This window comes from Mustela nivalis (genome assembly GCF_964662115.1).
Source record: "Mustela nivalis genome assembly, chromosome: 14".
In the NCBI taxonomy this organism is placed as follows: domain Eukaryota; kingdom Metazoa; phylum Chordata; class Mammalia; order Carnivora; family Mustelidae; genus Mustela; species Mustela nivalis.
In genome coordinates, this window is record NC_139033.1 from 12,052,493 (window position 1) to 12,079,129 (window position 26,637).

Below are 26,637 nucleotides of genomic sequence, written 5' to 3' on the forward strand. Positions count from 1 at the left end.
GATGTGGGGCTCGATCCCAGGACCCTGAGATCATGACCTGAGCAGAAGGCAGAGACTTGAACCCACTGAGCCACCCACGCACCCCTAAACTTTATTTTTTAGAGCAGTTTTAGTTTCTAAGCAAAATTGAGTGGGATATACAGAGAGTTCTCATTTACCCTCTATCCCATACATGCACAGCCTCCACACTGTCAACATCACACACCACCGTGGTACCTTGTTACAACTGACATAACTACGTTGACACATCGCTATCACCCAAAGTCCATGGCTTATTGTTAGGTTTCCCTGACTGTTGTACATTCTGAGTTTTAATAAATGTGTAATGATATATGGGCCACTACAGTATCATATAGTAATTTCACTGCCTTAAAAAATCCCCTCTGCTCCACCTATTCCTCCTGCCCTCCCAAATCCTGGCAACCAACGATCTTTTCATTGTCCTCGGTTTCATCTTTTCCAGAATGTCATGTAGTTGGAATCACAGTATGGAGCCTTTTCAGATTGGCTTCTTCCACCTAATAGTATGAATTTCTATTTCCTCCATGTCTTTTCACAGCTGTGCTGCAGCAATTGACAAATCTGTTTATACTGCTTATGGAACACAAATAGGCAAAGATGATCAGGTTTTTAAAAAGAATTTATTTATTTATTTGACAGAGATCACAAGTTAGGCAGAGAGGCAGGCACAGAGAGAGAGAGAGAGAGAGAGAGAGAGAGGAGGAAGCAGGTTCCCCGCTGAGCAAAGAGCCTGATGTGGGACTCGATCCCAGGACCCTGAAACCATGACCTGAGTTGAAGGCAGAGGCTTAACCCACTGAGCCATCCAGGTGCCCAAGATGATCAGTTCTGAGTCATTGACAAACTTCATTTCTTTACCAATCCAATATGTATGCTTAAAGTTTTTAAAATATATTTTTTTGTAATTTAAAAAGTATTCATCTCTTACCCTTTGTACTGTAATACTGGTTTTATTTTTAATTAAGAAATTTACTGGCATCTTTATTTTTTTTCCAATGGACCACAAACTAGCACCATATTTATTTATTTATTTATTTATTTTTAAAAAAGATTTTATTTATTTATTTGACAGAGAGAAATCACAAGTAGATGGAGAGGCAGGCAGAGAGAGAGAGGGAAGCAGGCTCCCTGCCAAGCAGAGAGCCCGATGCGGGACTCGATCCCAGGACCCCGAGATCATGACCTGAGCCGAAGGCAGCGGCTTAACCCACTGAGCCACCCAGGCGCCCCACTAGCACCATATTTAGATGAAGTTTAAAGTTTAATAAGATAATATTTTCTTTTCCTTTTCTGGCTATTACTAGTTATTTCATTTCAGGATTATTACTGAAAGTACTTTGTCTTAACAGAGAGGTGATGGTCAAGGGAATGAAAAGACAAATCACAGACTGGGAACAAATATTTATAAAACATATATCTGATAAAAAACCACTATCAAATATATGCAAAGAACCCTTAAAACTCAAACCACTGGGTGACTCAGTGGGTTAAAGCCTCTGCCTTCTGGTCAGGGTCCTGGGATCCAGCACCGCATCAGGCTCTCTGCTCAACAGGGAGCCTGCTTCCCCGTCTCTCCCTGCCTGCTTCTGCCTACTTGCTATCTGTCAAATAAATAAAATCTTATAAAAAAAAGAAAAAGCAAAGAAACAAAAAAACCCCACGACTCAACGGTAAGAAAACGATCAACCCAGGGACACCGGGCTGATTTAGAAGAGCATGCAACTTTTGATCTTGGGGTTGTGAGTTTGAGCCCCACGTGGGGTATAAAGGCTACCTAAATAAAACTTTTTTAAAATAGAAAAAACAAACCAACAAACCAACCATGAACAACCCAAATTTTAAAAATGGGCTAAAGATTTGAGTAGATATCTCACCAATTATAATCTATAGATAGCAAATAGGAAGCGCAACCTCATACGTCATTAAGGAATTGCAAATTAAAACAGTAAGTTACTACTACACAGATATTAGGATTCCCAAAACGCAACCTAGCCTTTATTCACTCTGAGCTCATTTTAAAGGGTAAAAATAACGCCCTTTTGCACTCAAGGATTCTATGCATAGGGTGAAGCCTGATTCTTGCAGGAACACAGAACACCTGAGAGAAGGGGGCGTGGTGCCTTCAGCCTAGTGCGCAAGCCCGACTGTAAAAGCAGTTAGGACTGCCCCTAGCGCCTGATTAAAAATATTTAACTCCAGCAGTTGGAAATACCTCCAACTATATTGAATTATTTATGGTAAGTGACCATACGTTTTTATTAATTTTTGAGACAGAAATTTTTCTCCGAGTCATCTTATTTCAATTGAGCATGTATTCATACTGGAATGCCTTTTGCCCCACCCGACTGAAAGCCCTCAATAAAGTTTGCAGCTTAGAGAGACATCACATTAGCTAAAACAAAACAAAATAAAACAAAACAAAACCTCACAACCAAATCATTCCACTTCATAGGGTACCTGGGGAAGGAACGAAGTTGTTGTTTTTTCCCCTCAGGCACTTCAGTAGTTGCCTGTTTTCCTGGGGGCGGTGCCGCTTGTGGACCTCATGGACCCCGGCGAGGCCGCCATTTTGGAGTCTTCCCTAAGGACCTTCTACCGGCTTTTCGCGCCGCTGCAGCCGCTGCCCGCGGCCTCGCCGGGCAGGATGAATGTGATAGACCACGTGCGAGATATGGCGGCCGCGGGACTGCACTCTAACGTGCGGCTCCTCAGCAGCTTGTTACTTACAATGAGTAATAACAACCCGTGAGTTGAGGGGGGGAGCGGCCTGGGGCTGAGGAGAAAGCGGCGCCGGTTTGGGAGCGGGGTGTGAGGGGCCCTGGGAACTGGCGGGAAGGAGCGACCGCGGGCCTCAGTTGAGGCTTCGGGGTCCGTGACGGCATCGTCGGGCGGAGCCGATGTAGGAACGCAAGTTGAGTTACTCTGCGCTGTGCCATACGTTGGGATGAGCTCCCTGAGGGGGAGGTGGCGAGCGGCGGCTTCGAGAAATGGAAGGCGGAAGCCATGAGGGCGAGCTTGGCTAGGGTTTCCCGAAAGTTGTAAGCGGAGGGTTTCCTGAGGCACCTGTCGCCGGCCACCGCGACTGTCACTCCTCTGGACCGACTCTCTCCCCGTCTCTTTCCCGAAGAACGTTTTCTCGCTCGCCGCAGCTCCAAGAAGCCCACCCAGTCTTGTACCTTCGCCCCCATCTGAGATGGACTTTTCCCCCTTGAGTGTGTCAGAAGGGTCCACGTTCTGGCCTCCAAAACCCCAGAAAACAGGAGACTCCTTTGATGGGCGGGAGTGGCGCCCTTTTAAGGACACGCAGGGCCCCTTTCTTGCTTTCAGAGCCGCCGTTTATTAACTCTAATGACGGATGCAGCACAGGGCTGTTGGCAGCCTTGAGTGCCCGTTGCTCCCCTGCTTACATTCCTCCATTGTACTTAAATTAAAGTTCCTTCCCATGGCCTCGGAGGCCAAACATTTTTCTCCCTGACCTCATTTCGTGTCCTCGGCTCACTGTACGTCGGCCTTGCAAGCAGTTCCTTCTGTTACTTGAACCCACCAGGTTCGTTCTTAACTCAGGGCTTTGCGTTTGCTGTTTGTCTTGGAGCCCTCCTTGTCAGCGATCTGTATCCTCGGTCAGGTTTCAGTTCAGATAGCCCCTCCTAGGGAACAGCGTCTGTAACTCCGAATTGCCCCGTTACCCTCGCTCTTCCATCCCTTTGCCCTGTTCTGTATTCTGCATCTCTCTTTCAGGTGTGCAGGAGTGTTCATTGTATCAATATATTTTTGAAATGATCACAGTAACATCCATCACCACATGGTTAAACTTTTTTTCTTGTGGTGATAACTTTTAAAGATTTTATTTTTATTGATTTGAGAGAGAGAGAGAGAGGGGGAGAGAGTGAGTGAGTTTCCGGGGGGGGGGGGGGAGCAAAGGGAGAGGGACAGGCAGACTGCACTGAGCCCAGAGTCCAAATCGGCTGGTGTCACAGCCCAGAGATCATGACCAGGGCAGAAATCCAGAGTCTGATGCCCAACCAATTTAGCCACCTAGGCGGCATCCCTCTTAACGCCTAAGGCAGCCAGCACAGTGCCTTTTTGCAGTGAGCACTCGTTTATTGAATGTGCTAAGGAAGTATGTACGACCTTAGGGAGGTAAAGCTGTCCAAATTTACACATTTAGTAAGTGGAGGAGCCATGATGTCTGGGCTTTGGTCCTTCTGATTTTGAAAACTTTACACTGACCCACCACAGTCTGCTAGTTCTAAGTGGCATAATTGAATTTTCTACTCAGGGTGGACCCATTTGGATTTGGCATGCTCTAGAAGCGGTCTAGGTCAGAAAGGAGAAGCCCCTTAAGTGCCTGTAATGCAGCTGCTGCTGCTCTCTTATTTCCACTTGTGTACCTCTGGACCTCACTATGTGAGACCCATCATTTCACCACCATCTACTTAGTGCTGACAGTAAGGAGCCCTGGTCTCTTTCAGCCTTCTCTGTTTATTCTGGAGCCTTTCAGTTGGTTTTGAGTGATTGGTCAAGGCACACTCCATCATTGGCAATTATGACCAGTTAGTCATTACTCTTGGTTTTTGAAAATGTTCCAGGATAATAGCAGTTTAATCCTCTGACTCGGCTTAGCCCATATTTCTTTCTATTAGGTTCAACTGGCATTTTCCTAGCTCTAGGGATGTCAGTTTAAATTCTGACCTTTGGGACGCCTGGGTGGCTCAGTTGGTTAAGCGGCTGCCTTCGGCTCAGGTCCTGATCCCAGCGTCCTGGGATCGAGTCCCGCATCGGGCTCCTTGCTCGGCAGGGAGCCTGCTTCTCCCTCTGCCTCTGCCTGCCATTCTGTCTGCCTGTGCTTGCTCGCTCTCCCTCTCTCTCTCTCTGACAAATAAATAAATAAAATCTTTAAAAAAAAAAAAAAATAAAAAAAATAAATTCTGACCTTTACCGTGTATTATTAGGTGTTCTTATTGAATTAGCACTATATACAGTAAGAAAAATTCAAACAGTATAGAAGAGGTATACATGTAAGTGTCTCTCTGTCCCTGAGTCTTGAACCTCATCCCACCATTTCCATTCTCCAGAGGCAACAACCAGTAACAGTTTCTCCTGTATACAGGAGAAACTGTATCATTCCAAAGATCATTTATGGGTGCATAAGTAGACATGTGTTACAGTATATAAATATCTCAGTGCTTTCTCTGAGTGTAGTAATATTTTCTGTCAAATCTTATTTCTCAGTAAATATGTAGAATCAAAGGTGGAAGAGATCTTAAGTATCTGGACTATACCTTTAGTCCTTGAATTTGCTTCATAATTTTATATCCTATGTTTAGCCTAGCTATCCTTTTTTTTTAAGATTAAAAAAATTAAGATAAAATTGACATACCATTAGATTCATTCTTTCAAAGAATACATTTCTGTGGTTTTGAGTATATTCACAGAGTTGTACAACTATCACCATATATATTCCAAACATTTTCATTATCCCCAAAAGAAACCCCGTATCTGTTAGTAAGCCCCCCTAATCCCACTTCCTCCAGTCCCTGGAAACCAGTAATCTCTGGTATCTATTCTTGAGTATCCTTCATTTGTTGACAATTAACTGTTTACAGATTTGACTGTGACTGTTATTTCATTTTAAGTGGCTATAGCTTTCACCTGTCAAAGAAAAACGTGTAAATTCCTCTTAATTTGGCAGGAGTCAGGGCATTGAGGGAGGGGGCTGGAATTGGAGATTAAAAATACATGTGTTTCCCATTAATAATGGTGGCCAGCTTGGAGGCAGTTAATAATGGTTATGAGCAGTGTTCAACATTAATGAAAAAGTCTTGAAACATTGTTTTACACTGTCCTTAAACCCCTGAGACTCAAGGAGATTAAAATTCTTTTAGTGTTAATAAAGTTTAGTTTTGGGGCTTCTGGATGGCTCAGTTGCTTGGTTGGGCATCTGCTTTCGGATTGGGTCAAGAGTGATCCCAGGATCTTGGGATCGGGGCCCGTCTTGGGCTCCCTCCTCGGCAGGGAGTCTGCTTCTCCCTCTCATTCTGCCTCTGTGCTCTCTATCTCAAAAAATAAGTAAGAAGTCTTTAAAAAAATTTTTTTTTAAATAAAGTTTACTTTTGTATATAAAAAACTTTAATCAAATAGGGCTAGTCCTCTTTCTATCCTATTCTATCCCATTGGCTTATCCTATTCTGTTCTCATTCTTTTTTATATTCCCATCTTCAGTATTTAAAGAATTTTCAGTTCCTTTGAAACCTGTTTTTGTTCAGCACTTTCCAAAAAATGTTTCAAAACAGTGAGGTTTCACTTTTCCAGATTCTTCAACCCTTCTTTGATAGTATTAGTTAAACCATTGTGATTTCTCTCCTTTGTCTATATTATGCTAAAAATTGGTGCCAATATAAGATAGTATGATTATATATCAAACTGTTAAGTTAAGAAGACTTTGATGGGGGCACTTGGGTGGCTCAGTTGGTTAAGTGTCCAACTCTGGGTTTCGGCTAGGTCATGATTTCATGGTCGTGAGATTGAGCCCTGCACCAGGCTTCACACTAAGCTTGGAACCTGCTTAAGATTCTCTTCCTTTCTTTCCTCCCACTCCACTTGTGTATGCTCGCACACGCGTGAGGACACACGCATTCTCTCTTTTTAAAAAAAGTAAAGAGGGTTTGGGCTAAAGGGGAGGAGATATATAACATTTCTCTTTGTATATCTCCATATTATTGAATTTGATTTAGAGGTATCATTACTTTTTTTTTTTTTTTTTTTAAAGATTTTATTTATTTATTTCACAGAGAGAGATCACAAGTAGACAGAGAGGCAGAGAGAGAGAGAGAGGGAAGCAGGCTCCCTGCTGAGCAGAGAACCCTATGTGGGACTTGATCCCAGGACCCCGAGATCATGACCTGAGCCGAAGGCAGCGGCTTAACCCACTGAGCCACCCAGGCACCCCATTACTTTTACAGTAAATAAAGGAGAAAAGTGTATTAAAACTAATTTAAAGCAGTCGCCTAGATGTATTGACCATATTAGCATAGAGTACAACCCTCACGCCTGTCATTTTAGGGACTAGCACTTAAGGTACAGTGACTTTTGTAAACTGTCATTACATAAGGGTTTATGCTGGACTTATGTGGGTAGATACTAAGGAGGGTGTCTTATCTAACGTTTCAAAATAACCCATGTAGGGGGTATATTTTCTTTGTTTTCTAGTGAGTTATTCTCCCCATCTCAGAAGTACCAGCTTTTGGTGTATCATGCAGATTCTCTCTTTCATGATAAGGAATATCGGAATGCTGTGAGTAAGTATACCATGGCATTACAGCAGAAGAAAGCCCTGAGTAAAACTTCAAAAGTGAGACCTTCAACTGGTAATTCTGCATCTACTCCACAAAGTCAGGTAAATGGAGATGGAATTCTGATTTTTTTTCCTTCGAGAGTGAGAGACTGAAAATTTACAAGACTGCTGATCAGATGTAGAAGATAGAAAAATAAGTAATTTTAAAGGGGAGCTGGCTGGAGAAACAAAGATGGAAAATCAGTTAGATGCAAGAATGCGAAATTCATTCTGGATGAATCTAAAAATGGAGTTAAACAATTATATGGGTTCACTGAAGTTCTGCATTGTTCCAAACAATTTTCAGAATCTAAACTTTTTAAATTTAAAGTACAACTTTATTTTTAAGATTTTATTTATTTATTTGACAGAGAGAGACAGTGAGAGAGGGAACACAAGCAGGGGGAGTGGGAGAGGGAGAAGCAAACCTGCTGAGCAGGGAGCCCGATGCAGGGCTTGATCTCAGGACAGGACCCTAGGATCATGACCTGAGCAGGAGGCAGATGCTTAACGACTGAGCCACCCAGGCGCCCCAGTACAACTTTTTAAATGTAACTCAGTTTTTAGGATTGTGAGTCCTTAGGGAAATTTATGGGAAATATTCTAAGAATTCTACAGTTTTAGTAACTTGATAATTGAATAAATGAAGGGAAAAATTTTAATTATACAGAGTTCTCCCATTTGACAGGATTATCCTGTTGCTAGTAATTAATCTTAATAGACTCATGAGAGGTTTACAAGGTATATGATATAACCAATGCTGCTTTTTGCAGCAGTTTGTAATGATAAGAAACTAGAAGCAAAAGTTTTCATCATTGGGGTCTAGTTAGAGCATAGCCATAAGATAGAATGTGTTGGAGCTATTACTTAAGTGAAAAATGAGATAAAGGTGGTGCACATGCTGGTTTGGAAAGAACTATATATATTAGTAACGAAATGAGGTTTGAAGAAATGTTTCAGTACTTTCTGTTTAAAGGGGATAGTTTATAGATATATAAATATATCCTGGTATATGCATAATACACACACACGTAATACACGTGAAAGATTTTGTGTGTTTGAAGGAAAGCAATTTCACAGTGGAAAGATTTAGGGAGAGGGAAACTTTAACCTTGCAATTTGTTTTTTGTTGTTGTTGTTGTTTTTAAAGATTTTATTTATTTATTTGACAGACAGAGATCACAAGTAGGCAGAGAGGCAGGCAGAGAGAGAGGAGGAAGCAGGCTTCCTGCAGAGCAGAGAGCCCGATGCGGGGCTCGATCCCGGCACCATAGGATCATGACCTGAGCCGAAGGCAGAGGCTTTAACCCACTGAGCTACCCAGGCACCCCTAGTTGCTCTATTTTTAAAGCCTCTAGATTTTCATCTTGTTGTCTCCTTATGTAAACCCTTGTTTTTTATTGTTAAAGAGTTGATTGCCAGGATTTTCTGTTTTATTTATTTTATTTTTGTTTATTTTATTTTTAAAATTTATTTGTTTGAGAGAGAGTCAGAGGAAGACAAGCAGATTCCCCAGGCAGCAAGCCTGGTGCTGGACTCTCTCCCAGGACCCTGAGATCATGACCTGAGCCGAAATCAGGAGTCAGACTCTTAGCCAACTGAGCCACCTTAGGCACCCCTTTTTTATGTTTTCAAAGTAATCTGTATGCCCAGTGTGGGGCTCAAACTCACAACCTCAAGATCAAGAGTTGTATTCTCCACTGACTGAGTCAATGAGGTCCCCCCAGGATTTTCTGTTTTCTGGCACTGAATGGATGTCATGTATATTATCCACTTAGGGTCATTCATAGAAGTAGCTAACTTTAGAGCTTTCAGTATGCCAAGCACCATGCTAAACCTTTTATGTTAATTAAATAATCTTTAAGAATTTTTTTGACCTCACATTAAAAAAAAAATTTTTTTTTAAGTTTTTTTTTTTTTTTTTTAAGATTTTATTTATTTATTTGACAGAGAGAGACCACAAGTAGGCAGAGAGGCAGGCAGAGAGAGAGAGAGGAGGAAGCAGGCTCCCTGCCGAGCAGAGAGCCCGACGCAGGACTCGATCCCAGGACCTTGAGATCATGACCCGAGCCAAAGGCAGCGGCTTAACCCACTGAGCCACCCAGGCGCCCATTAAAGTTTTTGTTTTAATTCCAGTTAGTTACCTTTACAGTATCATATTAGCTTCAGGTATACAGTAAGTAATTCAACACTTGCATACATCACCCTGTTCTCATCGCCTATTTAACCCTTTCCCTCACCTCCCTCCCCTCTGGTAATTATCAGTTCTCTATAATTAATCTAAGGAATTTTTTAAAAAATTAAGACACAGTGTCATAAAATTAACAATTCCAGAACATTTTTATCACCCTGGAAAATTCCCATGCCTGTTACCTCCTCTGTAACTTGCCTCTGGGAATCACTAGCCCCTCTGTCTCTATGGATTTGTATGTTCTGGTCATTTTGTAGGAATGGAATCCTAAACATGTGACCTTTTGTGTCTGGTTTCTTTTACTTTAGTGTAATGTTTTCAGATTTGATCCATGTTATAGCATGACTCAGTTCTTCGTTCTTTCCTTTTTATTGCCAAGTAATACTCCATTTGTATGGGGATGCCTGGGTGGCTCAGTCAGTTAAGTATCTGCCTTTGGCTCAGGTTATCATCTCAGGGTCCAGGGATCAAGCCTTTAGTTGGACTCCCTACTCAGTGGGGAGTCTGCTTCTCCCTTTCTCTCTGCTCCTTCCCACCCATTCGTGCTTACTCTTGCTCTCAAATAAATAAATCTTAAAAAAAAAAATACAGCATTGTATGGATATGCCATATTTTAGGTATTCTTTAGTTGATGGGCATTACTTCGCCCTTTTTGTCTGTCATTATAATGTTGGTATGGACATTTGTGTGCACGTTTTTTTTGTTTTTTTTTTTTTTTTTAAGTAGTCTCCATGCTGTGCATGGAGCCCAACGTAGGGCTTGAACTCATGACCCTGAGATCAAGACCTGAGCTGAAATCAAGAGTGAGCGGCTTAACTGATGGAGCCAACCAGGTGCCCCAACATTTGTGTGTAGGTTTTTGTGCAGACATAGGTTTTCAGTTCTCTTGGCTATATGTGCAGGAGCAGAATGCCTGGGTCATATGGTGACTGTATGTATGTATAACATTTTAAAGAACTGCCATACTGTTGAAGTAGTATTTTGAAGAGATGTTTTCATTGCCTCTTAGTGTCTTCCATCTGAAATTGAAGTGAAATACAAAATGGCTGAATGTTACACAATGCTAAAACAAGATAAAGATGCCATTGCTATACTTGATGGGATCCCTTCAAGACAAAGGACTCCCAAAGTAAGTTGAAATAACAATTTGTTACATAATATTCTCCTGCCCGGTCCTTCCAACCCACTTCCTCCTTGTTTTCTCCATGCCTAGGGAGTCCATCGGAACATTTTACTCTTGACTCACTTTGTTCCCCTGTTAATGGAGTGGATGAGGTTCAGAGAGATAGAAAAATTACTTTCTTATGAAACCCTGAAAATTCAGCTGATGAAAATGATAGCTGGAGAATACTACAAGTGTTCTTCATTCTTTGGTATCTTACCAGAGGAAATAATAATTTGCAAATGCTTCCATGTGGCAATGGTTCTTTTTTTTAAAAAACCTCATCTTTTGCATGCTGTAGGTATACGCAGATGCGCCTACAGCACGATAATGATAGTTGATAGTGAATGAGCTTATCAATCCTTTTGTTTTAAAATCCAAGATTACAAAATCTTTATGTACTTATGTGTATGTGGGATATATATTTGTGTTTGATTTGGCAACATATTACAATCAATAGAATACCTTCTGCCAAAATCAAGAGATCTGGTATCTTGTCTGAGTTTAGGCCATACAAGCTGTGAACGGTGTAGTGTGAACTTGGGCAAGTTACCAATCTGAACTTTTACTTTTTTTAATTTATAAAATGAGGTTAATAATACTTTTCTCTGCTGACCTTTGGAAAAATAAATAAGTTCATATGTGAAAGAGTACTTTTAAAAATAATATTCTGTAAGGAGTATCATATCGGGTATCTTTGATTACAGTTTGTTTTGAGTCCAGTTTAGACAAACAGTGAGAATCCTTGTTCTTAGTATTGAATTCACATCAGTAGTTAATACTCTAACATATGCTCTCATGTGGCCTGCCTTCCTCACTTCATTAAAGACCCATTCGGTGCAACTTGTGCTTAACAGTGAATTTTATATGTAAAATGTCTCTGTACCTCCTCCTGCCCTTAAAAGGAGCCCAAGCAGTGGTGTATTCATGTTTTTTCACCTAAGTGTTGCTGAGTTTTAAAGTAACCAGTCAAACTTGACGAGAATGTGTTTAAGCATCTCCTTATATTGAGAATTTATTTACTATTTTCTGAGTATCTTAAAAAATAAGCTATTTCCTAGTTTTTTTTTATGCTAGTAAGGACATTTGGAAGCATATTATAGACCAACCTGTTTCATAATGAGCTTGGAGGCTATATACTAAGTGGTTTTCTGATACACTATGAAAGATTTATCCCAAGTATTATTTTTTTGTGTATGTGTAGAGTGTCTTCCTTTCGGAAGATGCCGTTTTGAATGATGTCTTTTCCTTATCTTATTGGAAATGTACCACAGTTTCCTCAATGCCTTGAGAGTGGGGACATTTTTTGAAAATGAGTAATGGCAAATAAACTCAGTTTGTGGTATCCAGCACTTTGGTGTTTAAAGCTGTGTTTTAAGAGGGACTAGCAGAATCCACATTTGTGAGGAGTACATATCCATCATTCTGTAGAGCTGTTGTAGCCAGGAACAAACAAAGATGTGTGCCTCAAACATAAACCTATAATATTTACAGTTTTTCTTTCTTGTCCGTTAGGGAGTTAACTGGCTTCTCAGTCTGTGTAAAGGACAAGGAAGTGAGTCAAAATACGTCTAAATGAACGTCTGTTAATGTATGGTAAACACCACCACACATTTCTTCACATTTTAAAGGAAAATTCCAGTGTGAGATTATTATATCTTGGTAAATCTTCAACTTTTAAGAGTAAACATATCAACATACCATTTCTCACTTATTTTTAAGAAAAAGATGACTGCTTGTATTTATAACTGGTGTAATGTGGCTTTGTGATGTTCCCAAGTAAGGGTCTGTCTTAAAAAGAATTGACTTTCTCATAGGTAGTATTTAAAACTCATTTTGAAATGACAGGTAGTCTAAAGGGAATTTTAATATTTGTTGAGACAGATGGTCTCTTGGTCATAGTTAATAACAAGCAGTCAAGAAAGGATCTTAAATTTAACCTTTTATTCTTTTCAAGTATTGACACTAATACTGGAGTTTTCCTTTAAGTATTTTCTTTTGCATTTTCAACATAGCCTGAAATGGAAAAGCTGAGGCCAAATAAAGTTTTATGTCTAGTATTTCATTTATTTCATTATTTGAATCATCAGTATGGATTAATGCCATACTAGATTGTTTTTATACTGTAAGTCATAATTAGAGCAGATGTTTTTCATCTTCAGAGCCACTCTTTTGAATAAAAATCTGGCATACCAGGCTACAAATAACCGAAGAGATTGGGGATTAGCTTTTTGTGTGTCCTCATGTTGATTGCTTCCTTAGGTTAATGATCTGGCAAACACTGCTATGTTTAAGATCTATTAATTTTAAATTGGAATGTTTTTTTTTCTCTCTCTCTGTCCTATTAAGAAGATCATTTACTTTCCCTGTAACTTCTACGTTCTTTGAAACTTTTAGGTTTTCTTAGATTTTCCTTGTGTTTTCAGAAAGGGTTATTTTAGAAGAGCTCTACTGAGTAACAAATTTGAATTGCACTAAAAATGCATTTACTGGATTTAAATTATCTCTGGATAATTGTACCTCCAGAGGTCAGTTAGAGTTTAATTTTTATAGCTTCACTTTGATGAGTCAGATAGTACCTGTGGGTCTGTGCTTTCAGTGTTAGAAAGGCTAGAGTCTAGCTGCTAGAATAATTGTCAGAGAGAAGCCAAGTATTTAATTCTGTATCTGTCATTTTCTTTTTGGGGAAAATTCATCTGACTTTTCTTTTTTTTTTTTTTTTTTTTTTTTAAAGATTTTATTTATTTATTTGACAGAGAGAAATCACAAGTAGATGGAGAGGCAGGCAGAGAGAGAGAGAGGGAAGCAGGCCCTCTGCTGAGCAGAGAGCCCAATGCGGGACTCGATCCCAGGACTCTGAGATCATGACCCGAGCTGAAGGCAGCGGCTTAACCCATTGAGCCACCCAGGCGCCCTCATCTGACTTTTCTTAACAAACTACTTTAGGAATTCCTCATTTTCTTATGTGCTGATATTAATTGTATTTAAATTATGTAAACTTGAGCACTCCTAGGGTAATTCATCTTCTGTCTTAAGATCGAAAGAATCAAGGTAATTAGAATTGTGTAAAATTTCTCAAATAAATATTACTCCCATCTCCAGAGGCAGCATCTTTGGTCCAGATAGTACAGGACCTTTTGGTTGGGTAAGTGAGAGGAATTTGATTTTCCTCTTAGAAATGGGAGGACGTAGGAAAAGCGAAGGTAGTGATTTCCTCTGGTTTGAAGAATGGGATTGGTCTTTGTTTATTTCCACAGGGCTGTGGGTAGATTTTCCAGTAAAAAGTAGAATAGTAGCTGGTAATAAAAAATCAGGTCTTAATTGATGGTGAGATATTTTCTTTGCAATATACACTTATCTTACTGTCTTTTGTTTTTGTTTATTACAGATAAACATGATGCTGGCAAACCTGTACAAGAAGGCTGGTCAGGAGCGCCCTTCAGTCACCAGCTATAAGGAAGTGCTGAGGCAGTGCCCATTAGCCCTCGATGCCATACTAGGTACAGATCATTCTCAGTCTATTTCTATAGATTGTTTACTCTCTGAGTTGGTAGTTCTCACTCTTAGCTGTACATTAGAATCTGTACATGTCAAGGGCACCTGGCTGGCTCAGTTGGAAGAGCTTGTGACTCTTAATCTCGGGGCATGAGTTGAAACCCCATGTTGGGTGTAGAGATTACTAAAAAGGTAAATTAAAAAAAAATTTTTTTTTTCCATGCCTAACTTCCAGAGAGTAATTCAGTAGACTACTGTTGTCATGTGTTTTTCACAAATCAAGAAATGTTAAATTATGGTGGTTTTGTCATCTGCATCTTGCTTAGAATAGGGAAATGTGTTACCTTGTAGCCAATGGAAAGAGTAGCCTAATGCTTCTTGCATTGTGGAAGAGGGATGCTAAGCTTTACTTATTTCTCGTTTTTTTGTTGGATTAGGTTTGCTTTCCCTTTCTGTAAAAGGCGCAGAGGTGGCATCGATGACAATGAACGTGATCCAGACTGTGCCTAACTTGGATTGGCTCTCTGTGTGGATCAAAGCATATGCTTTTGTTCATACTGGTGACAACTCGAGAGCAATCAATACCATCTGGTGAGAGCCACAAAGTTAATTCAGTGTTCTTGAGGCCCTTTCCTTCATGCAGATCTGGTATAAAATAGAAATTAGCGAAATAGAAATATGAGATGCTTATTTCTTGGTGTTGCAGCCTGTTGTCCTCTGGCTTGGTTTAGTCTCTTAATGTACTTACTGGTCCTAAGGGTAATAATCTGTTTTGAGGACCTGTTAAAGGTAAACTTCGACCTAGTTCAGCTCTGTATTTGCAAAAGTGGTAACCCTCGCACAGCCAGCTGCCTTAGTTGTCATGCTGGAACCTGGAAGAACATCTTTTTGGATGTCCCAGTAGCGTGGATTGCAGCATCTGACTTGGGTTACCTCTTTACAACTGGGATTTTCTTTCTAGTCAGGTAAAGTCCTAATCCTTGGACTTTGTGTTTTGTGTTATGCAAAGTCACTTTTGAATGACATTACATTTAGGATCATATTGTCCTCTGAAAACCTGCAGCTAGAAGGTTCTTTCTAGGTAATGAGAGAAATTTCTGCTTCATTCTATATATTGGCTTTCTTACTGTGTATAACTTTCTTTAAATCAAGCTCAGAATAAGAAAATCTAGTGTATACCGTTCGTTTGAAAAGCTTTTTATTATGAAAAATGTCATATATATACAAAAGAAAATAGTGCTTATATGCTGTCACCCAGATTCAGAAACTAAGAGGATGCATAATAAATCTTAGGGGTCAATGTTTAATATTTTGAAGTTCACTAGAGAAAAAGTCCTTATTGCGTGATAACGTGGACCTGCTGGGAAGCTTAGCAGATCTGTACTTCAGAGCTGGAGACAATAAAAACTCTGTCCTCAAGTTTGAACAGGCGCAGATGTTGGATCCTTATTTGATAAAAGGTAAGTAATTTTTGAGGCATGGTGGAAGTGGCTGCAGAGGGGAAGGTCAGCAAAAAAAGGGCAGACAATGTAGAGTAATATTCTGATACCATTTTTCATAGAAATATTTTGTGAAACTTATTTTAGTAGCCTTTTACCTTTTTTAGGTCTGCTACATGTCTCTAACACTTGAGTACTTCCATTTTGAGCAGTTGCTTTTGCTTGAACTCAAGCGTCATTTCCAGGCAGATCATTATTTGGCTCTTTTTCTTTTAGGAGGGGTAATAGCCCTTCTTTATGATTTATAAATTTATGATGTGCCTGAGATTTTGGATGGCATCCCCAAAACCCCAAAATATCCTTTAGGGCATTTAGCTTTACTGTGTCCTTAGTATACTTAAAAGAGTGTAAGTGAACAGGCAATAATAAAGTAATGAGGTGACTAAAGGAAGTAATTAATCATTAATTAATCATTGGTCTCAAAGATTGTAGCTGAAGAGGTGAGCCGTAGGGACTTCAAAGGGATGTGTGTCCAGTGCCTGGCAGTGAGTGACAGGTAGTGGGAAATAAGGTCTGATAGGTAGGCTGGAATCTGCTTATGAAGTCCCAAAAGAGGCCATCAGAAAAATATGGCCTAGTGACAGTTGTTAGTCCTAGAGACTCTTAAGCCATGAGAACTACAGAGCAGGGAGATGAGAGAACAGATCCAGAAATACGAAATTGTTTGCCCAAGGTCTTGAGACCCTCCTGCCTAGTGCTTATTTCTCTTCTCTGAGTTGTCTGTGCCCATGATGAAAATGGTGTGTTAAACATACTAGTCTGGCAGTAGTTGGCAGCTTGGAGTTGAAAGCTCAGGCCCGAGTTTGAGGCCAGCAGGGAGTATTGCAGTAATCCTGGCAAGATAGACATTTTCCTCGGAGTCTGAAGGGATAACAAGGAATGAAGGGGATGGTGGTAAGAGATGGGTGACAGCAAGCATGGGACCCTTTTTATTGAGCAGGAGTAAGAATAAGGAGGGAGTAGGGTGATCTTAAATCATCTGGACTCCAAAAAGAACTAGATGCTTTTTTCTGGGATAGGCTACTTTTTCTGAGACTAACCAGCATATTAAGTGTGCACCCTGGACTGTATCTAGGTTTCTTGAAAAGAAATTACATGAAGCCTTTTTGGGCCCTTTCTGGTTTTGAGTTAGGATAACTGTGTATCATGCCACAGGTTGTAGGGACAAACAGTTCCCAAAAATATTGGCTTTCACATTGTGAGTTGTGGATCCTTCTCCTCCTTTGCTTTTTAAACTTTTTGGATGTGTTTTGTCTTTTTTAATAGTCTTTTTTTTTTTCTCCCCTCTGGTCACCTGGGTGGCTCGGTCGGTTAAGCGTCTGCCTTTGGCTCAGGTCATGATGCCAGCATCCTCGGATCAAGTACTGCATCAGGCTCCTTGCTCAGTAGGGAGCCTGCTTCTCCCTCCGCCTGCTGCTCCCCTTGCTCCTCCTTATTTAAAAAGTCATTTTTTTTTTTAAATTTAAGATTTATCTGCCTATTTTAGAGAAGGAGAGAGAGCCTACAAGCCATAGTGGGGGGCAGAGGTTGAGGGAGAGTCTCAAGCAGACTTCCTGCTGAGCACAGAGCCTCATGTGGGGCTTGATCTCACCATCCTGAGACCATGACGCGAGCCGAAATCCGAGAGTCAGACTCACAACTGACTGAGCCACTCAGGCGCCCCCTTTAGTAGTCATATTGTAGGAAAGTGGGAATGCTAGTAGGAAGAGCTCATCCTGGTGGAAAGGGCTCAGAATATGCTGGAGCTGGGGCTTGAGTGGGGGCTCTGATAAAGGCTGTTGTGCTTTTAACAAAGGACACCTGCTTTTTTTAAAAAAAAAGACTCTTCCTTTCCAGGAATGGATGTATATGGCTACCTCCTAGCAAGAGAAGGGCGACTAGAGGACGTGGAGAACCTTGGCTGCCGCCTTTTCAATATTTCTGATCAGCATGCAGAGCCCTGGGTGGTCTCTGGGTATGTTTATGCGTTCTCTCTTCTCTCCAGTTTTCAGTACATTCTTTGGGAAATTGTGGTTCCTCCCAAATAGCATATAGGTTGAAAACACAGGTTTAAGAGATAATCAGAATTCAGATCACATTGACTTGGGACACATTAGTTACCTCACTGAGTCTTTTCGCAGACTTTCATGGACTAGGTGTCCACTGGGATAGAGCATCGAGCTCAGCACTGGAAGCCATCAGCGAACAGGCCAGAAGCTGCTGCTTTGTTATTCATCATGGCTTTACAGATTCTTTGAATATCTCTCACTTGATAACATATCCAGATATCAGGTTCTTTCCCATAATTTTTCCCTTCCATATCAGTATTTCCCCTCCAGAATAAATATTTAGATTTTCTTGGTTTTGTCTCTCCTGCCTGCTAATATCTCAGGTTAAAGCTGTAAGTGTGCTTTGTAATAAGGATCATGTAGAGGACCTTCTGTTTGGTTTTGAATGAAGTTTCTTTACCGTTTTCTCTCAGGTAATGTTGCCTTTTTTTTTTTTTTTTTTTTTTTTTCTCCAGGTGTCATAGCTTTTATAGCAAACGCTACTCTCGGGCCCTCTATTTAGGGGCAAAGGCCATTCAGCTGAACAGTAATAGTGTTCAAGCTTTGCTACTTAAGGGAGCAGCACTTAGAAACATGGGCAGAGTCCAAGAAGCAATAATCCACTTTCGGGAGGCTATACGGCTTGCACCTTGTCGCTTAGATTGTTACGAAGGTAAGATGAAAAAGATGAATGGTGTGAATCAGTAGGTGTGTAGCATTAACGCTCAGGTGGAAGATTTTAATTTTTTGTTTTTTTTTTTTTTTGAGAAAGAGTGCACATGTGCTCACTAGTTCTGGGGGGGAAGGGGCAGAGAGAGAGACAGAGAGAATCTTAATCATGCTCCGCACCCATCGCGGGGGCTTGATCTCACAACCCTGAGATCATGACCTGAGCCAAAATCAAGATTTTTTTTAAGATTTTATTTTTTATTTGACACAGAGTGAGAGAGGGAACACAAGCAGGGGGAGTGGGAGAGGGAGATGCAGGCTCCCCACTGAGCAGGGAGCCCAATGCGGAGCTCTATCCCAGGACACTGGGGTCATGATCTGAGCCAAAGACAGACGCTTAACAACTGAGCTACCCAGGCTCCCCATCTGGGGGTACTTTTAAAAAATCCTCATGCTACCAGTACTACCAGTACTGCCAGGACTGTACTGAGTACTACCTAAATCAGAAATCCAGTACTAAATTCAGTACTACCTAAATCAGAATATTGCATTTGGGAGATGGGCACTGATATTTTTTTGAAGACCCCAGGTAATGCCAATATGTGGTCAAGTTTGCATTACACATTTTAAAATTCATTTAGGACTTCCACTGGACCTTCAGAATTTTTTTTTTATTCTCTTTTCCTGGTTTTTGGTGAAGGAGTAGTTAGGGTTTTTTGGTCCTATTTTTATTTCTTAAACGTGGCCCACTCCTTAATGTGAGTCTATGCTGGCACTGTGCTAGATCGCTTAGTTATGTCTTTATTCTTTTTTAATAGTTGTTTTACCTCGGCCAGAAATGTTACTCAAAGGGTAACTTCATATCCATATGACAGTGTTGGTTGTGGGAACTAGTCAGTTCATTGTGACCTCCTGAGTGGGCACGATCATGGTCAAACTTTGTTTTGTTACATACTATTTTAAGTTCATGTGAACTGACCCTAGGAGTTCAGAGGAGCTATGCCAGCTTCAGCAACATTTGGTGACTCAGTCACAGATGTTAAAATAGATCTTATAAGATGCATTTCCTCCAAAGCATATTTTTGTAAGAATTTAAAAATAAACCCAGGAGTCTAAGAGTGACTTGCTCTTAACAGGAAGATGAGTTCAGATTTGAGGAAATTTGAAAGTTGGGTAAAGAACGAAATCTGCTTAGATAGAGAACTGTGTGTATTGTGGATTTGTTCTTAAAGTATCCCCAGCAAACCATGTTTTTGGTTCTAGATTAAGTTTTTAAAGATTTTTATTTATTTATTTGATAGAGAGAGATCACAAGTAGGCAGAGAGGCAGGCAGAGAGAGGAGGGGGAAGCAGGCTCCCCGCTGAGCAGAGAGCCTGATGTGGGGCTCGATCCCAGGACCCTGAGATCATGACCCGAGCCGAAGGCAGAGGCTTAAACCACTGAGCCACCCAGGCGCCCCTAAATTTTTGATCCTAAAACTAACTTCCTAGTCTCTCAGCTGTTTTTATCACGCTAATTCCTTTCTACTGCATGCCAGTTTCACAAGAGCCCAGGAGTACAGTTAAATAGCGAACTCCACGATGCTTGGAAAGAGTGATGGTTAGAGTCATTGGGAGCAGAGGACCTTCTCCGGGTTCTCCAGATTATGCTCTCTGGTGCTTCTCACAGCCTCTAGTCAAGCTTCCTTTATTGGTGGAGGCATTGGAGTCATGAAGAGCATTCCTTCCATTTCCTTCTGAAGCTCCAAGAGGGCCGTTAGCAGGGAAATAAAACTGCTCAGTAGTTACAAACAACCATATTCTTTTGTTGTTGTTGTTTTAAATTATTTCTTTATTTGACAGATCACAAGTAGGCAGAGAGGCAGGCAGTAGGGGAGGGGGCCTGCCCCCTAATGAGCAAGGAGCCTAACGCAGGGCTCGATCCCAGGACTCTGAGATCATGACCTGAGCTCAAGGCAGAGGCTTAACCCACTGAGCCACCCAAGTGCCCCTAAACAACCATATTTGGAATCCAGCACATTGGCCCGAAGAGTTAGGTAATGTCTGGTTCAGCACCATAGTGTGTGGCAGATGTGCACAGATGTCATAAATGCTGCTAGGACGGAGGAGTGCGCAGACAGAATCTGCCGGGGGTGCGTGGGTTTGGGTTTAAACTGTTTTTCTGTTTTGATGAGAGCTTTGTGTCAAAAAGTACTTCCTCTGTTCTCAAGTTCTTGGCAAGAAGAGTTGAGAGTTGTCTCTGCTTGAAGTGTCCCCATTGGGCATCTTGTTGTGGGTGTGGTAAGAGGCAGAAGCTGCCAGTCTCAGTGTATTTGGTATATCTGATAAGCGTTTTCCATCTAGGTTAGGGAAACCCTCAGCAAATGTCTTTGAGATAACTTTTATGTTTCAAATGAAAACCTGTTCTTAGGTTGCTCCCTAGGTCCATTAGTAGAAATTACACTAAAATAGTAGTCTTGTAGAATTGGACATTCACTTGCAACTGTCATTTCTCCCACGTAAGCCTAGGACTTGAGGTGACTGGATACAGCCAGAAATTAATAGCTCATTAAGAGGCAATGGAACCGGGCGCCTGGGTGGCTCAGTGGGTTAAGCCGCTGCCTTCGGCTCAGGTCATGATCTCAGGGTCCTGGGATCGAGTCCCGCATCAGGCTCTCTGCTCAGCAGGGAGCCTCCTTCCTCCTTTCTCTCTCTGCCTGCCTCTCTGCCTACTTGTGATCTCTCTCTGTCAAATAAATATATAAAATCTTTAAAAAAAAAAAAAGGCAATGGAACCATATGCTTTGTTGTCAGCATCATCTCTGTTTCAAGTAATGATTAAGGTCATGTTTATTTCTCTAACATTCAGCTGGGCTGCCTACCTGCTTTGTTTTACTTCTACCTGTTTGTTTCCTTTGCTAACTAAAGGTGCCTTTGCAGTGCACGCAGCCTTTTTCTACATCCCTGAAGTGCTCTGAGGAGCACTTCTTGTTCCATCTCCGTACTCTCTAATGTCATCAGTTTTCCCCTGGCCTGCCCTTTGTCTGAAGCTTTGCAATTTGGAAGACTGTCAGCGTGGAAGCATTGCTTAGAATGGTAGTGTGGTTAAACTTTTTTTAAATTTTTTCAGGTCTCATTGAATGTTACTTGGCTTCCAACAGCATTCGTGAAGCAATGGTAATGGCTAACAACGTTTACAAAACTCTGGGAGCAAATGCACAGACCCTTACCCTTTTAGCCACTGTTTGTCTTGAAGACCCAGTGACACAGGAGAAAGCCAAAACTTTATTAGATAAAGCCCTGACCCAAAGGCCGGATTACATTAAGGCTGTGGTGAAAAAAGCAGAACTACTTAGTAAGTGTATCTTACTTACTTCCCTTCTGTTGTTATTTGTATAAAACCTGGTTTCATTTGGATTTCCTGGTCCCAGCTGGTTACAGATGACCAGACAGGTGTGTGCCTTCTGTAGCAAGTTTGGTGTGAATTGGTTTATATTTAGCACAACCAAATGTAGATGGTTTAGACTGGCTTGGATTGGCAGTGACTCACTTTGATCTGGTTTTGGTTGTCCTGAACTAGTTTGGGCTGAATAGAACTGGTTTAATTTTATTTATTTATTTATTTATTTATTTATTTATTTATTTATTTAAAGATTTTATTTATTTATTTGACAGAGAGAAATCACAAGTAGATGGAGAGGCAGGCAGAGAGAGAGAGAGGGAAGCAGGCTCCCTGCTGAGCAGAGAGCCCGATGCGGGACTCGATCCCAGGACCCTGAGATCACGACCTGAGCTGAAGGCAGTGGCTTAACCCACTGAGCCACCCAGGCACCCTTTATTTATTTATTTATTTTTAAATGATTGGATGTGCATGCTATTTTTTTTTTAATATTTTATTTATTTATTTGATAGAGATCACAAGTAGGTAGAGAGGCAGGCAGAGAGAGAGGGAATAAAATAAAGCAAATTCTTGACCTAAACATCTACTTATTAAGAACCATAATTGCCACCCTATAGTAGCCAATTTTTTTAAAGATTTTATTTATTCATTTGACAGAGAGAGAGAGATCACAAGTAGGCAGAGAGGCAGGCAGAGAGAGAGAGGAGGAAGCAGGCTCCCCGCTGAGCAGAGAGCCCGATGTGGGACTCAATCCCAGGACCCTGAGATCATGACCTGAGCCGAAGGCAGCAGCTTAACCCACTGAGCCACCCAGGTGCCCTAGAACTGGTTTAAGCCAGCTCGAACAATTTTGACCCATCTGGATTTGCTTATGACTTTTCCTTTTTTAGTCCTGATTTATGATGAAATCCTGGGTTTGGGCTAGTTTGGTAAATAAAATGCATTTTGGCTTTTTGTTTGAACTTAGTTTAAGAGTATAATTTAAAAAATCAGATCTCAGGCTCCACGTTTCTTAATGGAATAGGAAGTCATATAAACTTTTTCTTATTTCTTGCCATACCACTCTTCTCTTAAGGACATCTACAAAGAGATTATTGGATTTTGATCATTGTTGTGCTTTTGTTTATATAATTTGAGATGGGAGTATATTTTCAGAATGTTGTGTTAAGTAGGAAAATGAGGATCTTTTTCTTTTCAGGCAGAGAACAGAAATATGAAGATGGAATTGCTTTGCTGAGGAACGCACTAGCTAATCAGAGTGACTGTGTCCTGCATCGGATCCTAGGAGATTTCCTTGTAGCTGTCAATGAGTATCAGGAGGCAATGGACCAATATAGTATAGCACTAAGGTAGGCACTTAGCCTCCCATGGGGGGAAGGTCAATGAGGGGAAGAGGAGGCAGGGAACTATGTGATAGGAGTTCTGGAAACGCTTTTGTGCCCATGGTTGAAAACAGAGTAATAACAGTAATGGTAGAAGAGTTATTTGTGAGTACATAACTTCTTAAAAAAAAAAAAAAAGTCATAAAGCATATTATAAGCAACATTAAAGAACTGTTTCACTCATAACCAGCCCATACCACTATTATCATCTGTTTTCATTTGTATAGATCATCTTCCTGGCTTTGCCCACACATAAACATATTTTTATAGGGTATATGTAGTATATATTTTATATTCTGCTTTTTCAAATCAAAAGTATTGTAAGTACTTTCCCATGTTTCTACTTACTGTAGTAACGAACTTAAGCGCTGAAGTTTGAATATTACCTTCACCTGTTATCTTGGGCAAGTTACTAACAAATTTGTCTATATCTACCTTATTAGGTATTAAGTGATTAAATGAGGATTAAATTATTATTCCATGTAAAGCTCTTAGTGCTGTGCCTGGTACATGGTAAATACTAAATAAATAGTGGTATTCTTACTGTTTAATATAGAAGTGATTTTTTTGAGGGTTGTCTGTGTGTCTGTAAGATTATGGTGAAGGCCTGTCTTTAATCGAGTCTGATCACATCCATTTATTTGTTCAGCACTTGAGCACCTGGCATCTCAGTAACCACTGATACCCAGCTGCGATTCTGGGAACTCTGAGTCGCAGGCATGTAGACTGATCAATGTCACGTGCTAAGTGCTTTCATAGTAGTCTCTAGAAGGCAAGGTGGGAGTCCCAAGGGTGCAGAGCCCTGGGTATGGGTGAGAGTTGTATGGAGGGTTTCAGAGGTTACAAATCAATCTGTAGTTACATAAGTAGAGGTGGAATTTGCTAGCGACTGGACATCTCCTGGCCTTGGTGATAATCACAAAGGCTAGAGGAAGAATTGCTTAGAAGTCAAGTAAATAAATGTTCTGGAGACTCTGAACTTTGGGAATTTTGGCAAGTGTAGTGATTCTTAGCTGCTAAACTCACGTGCCCGAGTAGAGGTAGCTTTGGGTCCTGGGGTCTAACCTAGGAGCTGACAGATGTGGTCCATGGTAAGCATGACAATTTTGGTTGACTACTAAAATGCTGATGTGGTTAATTATATCATAAGAACATGAAACAACTTCACTCACAGAAAAATAAGTATTTTTTTTGTAACTTTGTAGCTTAAAAATCTGATACTGTTAAGAAATTACATTTGAATTTTTCTGTTAATGGTTGTTTGCTGCTTTTTCATTTGTGTTATCTAGTATTTTCCTCTAGCAGAATGCTGGGGTAAGAAGTGTGAAAATTTATAAGAAATACGTGGAGAAAAGTCAAACTGAGATTTCTAAAAATTAGGACAAGACACCTATTTTCACTTCTAGTGGTGGACTCCCTCGATCTCGCCTGTGGAACCAGAGTTATTTGGAGAGGCCAGGCGTTAGCAGTTTCTCTGTGACTGGGTGGTCATTTCACTGCCGTGCCAGGGAGATGACGCATCAGCCAGCAAGAAGCAAGGCAGAGATTCAGGCCTCTCCTTTGTTTTGTTGTCCCCTAGTTTGGACCCCAATGACCAGAAGTCTCTAGAGGGGATGCAGAAGATGGAGAAGGAGGAGAGTCCCACGGATGCCACTCAGGAGGAGGATGTGGACGACATGGAAGGGAGTGGGGAAGAAGGGGACCTGGAGGGCAGCGACAGTGAGGCGGCCCAGTGGGCTGACCAGGAGCAGTGGTTCGGCATGCAGTGAGGCAGGCGGCAGCTCTCTGGCCACACTGGCCTGCCCTGCTCTGAGCACTTCCGTGGACTGAAGGAGCCCGGAGGAGCCCGCTCTCTGGGAGGACAATGATTCCGCATGTAATTGCAGCAGGGGTTTCTACCCCTTGCTCCATATTTCTAGTAGTGAATTCATTTTTAAAAACTGAGCCTGACCGACCTTCCATATATCTCTGTCCTCCCCTGCTCCAGTCAGGGAGGATCGAGGGAGCTCTCTGGGAGGCCTGCAGATGTGCCAGGGCTTCTGGGACAGAGTGCTTTTTATATAACTAATTTCTAAATCTGAAAGCTTGAGGAATAGACAGAGTTTTGTCTGTGACATTGTGGGTGAGTTATAAGAGTGACCTATCACCCAGAGCAAGAGTGTCCTTCCCCATGTCAGACAGCAGCATGGGCTGGCGCTTTCGGAGAGGGTTTCCTGTTCCGGAAATCATCATCCTGAGCTGTCCAAACTTCCCCAGTAACCTTGCTTCCTTCTGCAATGTTAGTAATGCCTTAAGCTGACAGTTGCTATTTTGCAGAACAATTTTCCTATTTGCTAATCTGGTAACTTGCCTATGAGCCTGGGCCGGATCTGAGAAAGGGGTGTGACCTAGAGCATGAACAGAGGCACACCTGGGGTAATTAACTAATAAAACTGTTTTTTGTACAGTAATGGTGTTGGGTTGATCAGAATGGAAGCCCTTTATAGATTCTTATTTTTCTTTTTTGGGGGGGTGGGGTTCTCTGATTCACAATGCATTGATTCAGCCCCAGAATTATTTGCCAGAATTATTTGCCTTTCTTCCCAGAGTGTTGGGAGCCAGGAAAATTGGGAACTTTGGGTAACACTGAGCTGGTTCACCCATTTGCATTTCTGATTGGTTAAATTCTCCTGGGGCAGAGTCTTTGGCCTGATTGTGGCTGGTTCTGCCCAGTTCTGTCAAGGGCACTGAACAGGTCTTATGGCATTCTGTCACGGGATCAACAGGGGGCACATTCCCTGCGCTTGGTGCTGGGAGATTTCACCTACCCTCTTAAGACGCCATGCTTTTCACTGTACCCTTAACTTGGAGGTGAAGGTGGGGAGAACGGTACAGTTAGCCCGAAATGCTCACTAAAACAAAATTAGTCAAAGGTGGTACAAAATGTGATTTTGATATAAATGGGAAGTTCTGTGCTACAGTGTAAAAACAGTGGAAGTGTTCAGTAGTTTAGGAGCTCAGAACATAACTACAACTTCAAATGGGCAAAAATGTTACTGTTCTGAGTATCTTTCAGTATGAGACTCCAAGCCTGGGCAGCACCATTTGATCAAGCAGTTTTTAAAGATCCCAGCTAGCCGCTGGGGGCGTTCCAGGTGAGCTTGCCGCGGGGCGAGACGCTGCTCATCAGCCTGGGTGCTTGCTCTGGGTGTAGCTTCATGGCCTTCGGCTTCCTCTTAGCAGCTGTTACCAGTCAGTGCGTTGGGAAAAAAGGTGAAACCTTTTTGCCGTTTCCCTGGCTTGGGGATGAAGCCCTCACACACCCTATGTGTTGCCACATGCCAGACTTGTTACTATTACCCCTAAGATTCCCATGGGGTCAGGATGTGCCTTGGAGCCCAAGCCCTGTGTATTACCTCCTTTCAGCACCAGCATGTTCCTCCCCTTTCCTGGGCTGGCCCTCACCTCTGCGGCTAGCCCCTGGATCCTCCCCGGCCCCG

General features: G+C 41.5%; 1 protein-coding gene across 2 annotated transcripts; it reads left to right on the forward strand.

Moving 5' to 3' along the window:
- The first annotated feature begins 2,561 nt into the window (after positions 1-2,561).
- Positions 2,562-25,608, forward strand: ANAPC7 (anaphase promoting complex subunit 7). 2 transcript variants are annotated; one of them, XM_082698429.1, is made up of 11 exons: positions 2,562-2,766; positions 7,231-7,417; positions 10,555-10,674; positions 14,096-14,207; positions 14,640-14,793; positions 15,520-15,662; positions 17,538-17,655; positions 18,205-18,401; positions 21,507-21,731; positions 22,975-23,125; positions 24,738-25,608. In XM_082698429.1, the coding sequence occupies exons 1-11, from the start codon at positions 2,567-2,569 to the stop codon at positions 24,925-24,927; spliced, it is 1,797 nt and encodes a 598-aa protein (XP_082554555.1). In that variant the 5' UTR covers positions 2,562-2,566; the 3' UTR covers positions 24,928-25,608. The 2 variants fall into 2 exon arrangements, with proteins under 2 accessions (XP_082554555.1, XP_082554556.1); XM_082698430.1 differs by lacking the exons at positions 2,562-2,766; positions 7,231-7,417; positions 10,555-10,674 and adding an exon at positions 12,229-12,262.
- The last annotated feature ends 1,029 nt before the right edge of the window (positions 25,609-26,637 follow it).

Bases quoted from the DNA above. Each gene is read 5' to 3' on its own strand.
- ANAPC7 (XM_082698429.1), top strand. From the start codon at position 2,567: ATGGACCCCGGCGAGGCCGCCATTTTGGAGTCTTCCCTAAGGACCTTC. The intron at 14,208-14,639 runs GTACAGATCATT...TTGTTGGATTAG, and splicing joins AGCCCTCGATGCCATACTAG to GTTTGCTTTCCCTTTCTGTA. The intron at 21,732-22,974 runs GTAAGTGTATCT...TTTTCTTTTCAG, and splicing joins GAAAAAAGCAGAACTACTTA to GCAGAGAACAGAAATATGAA.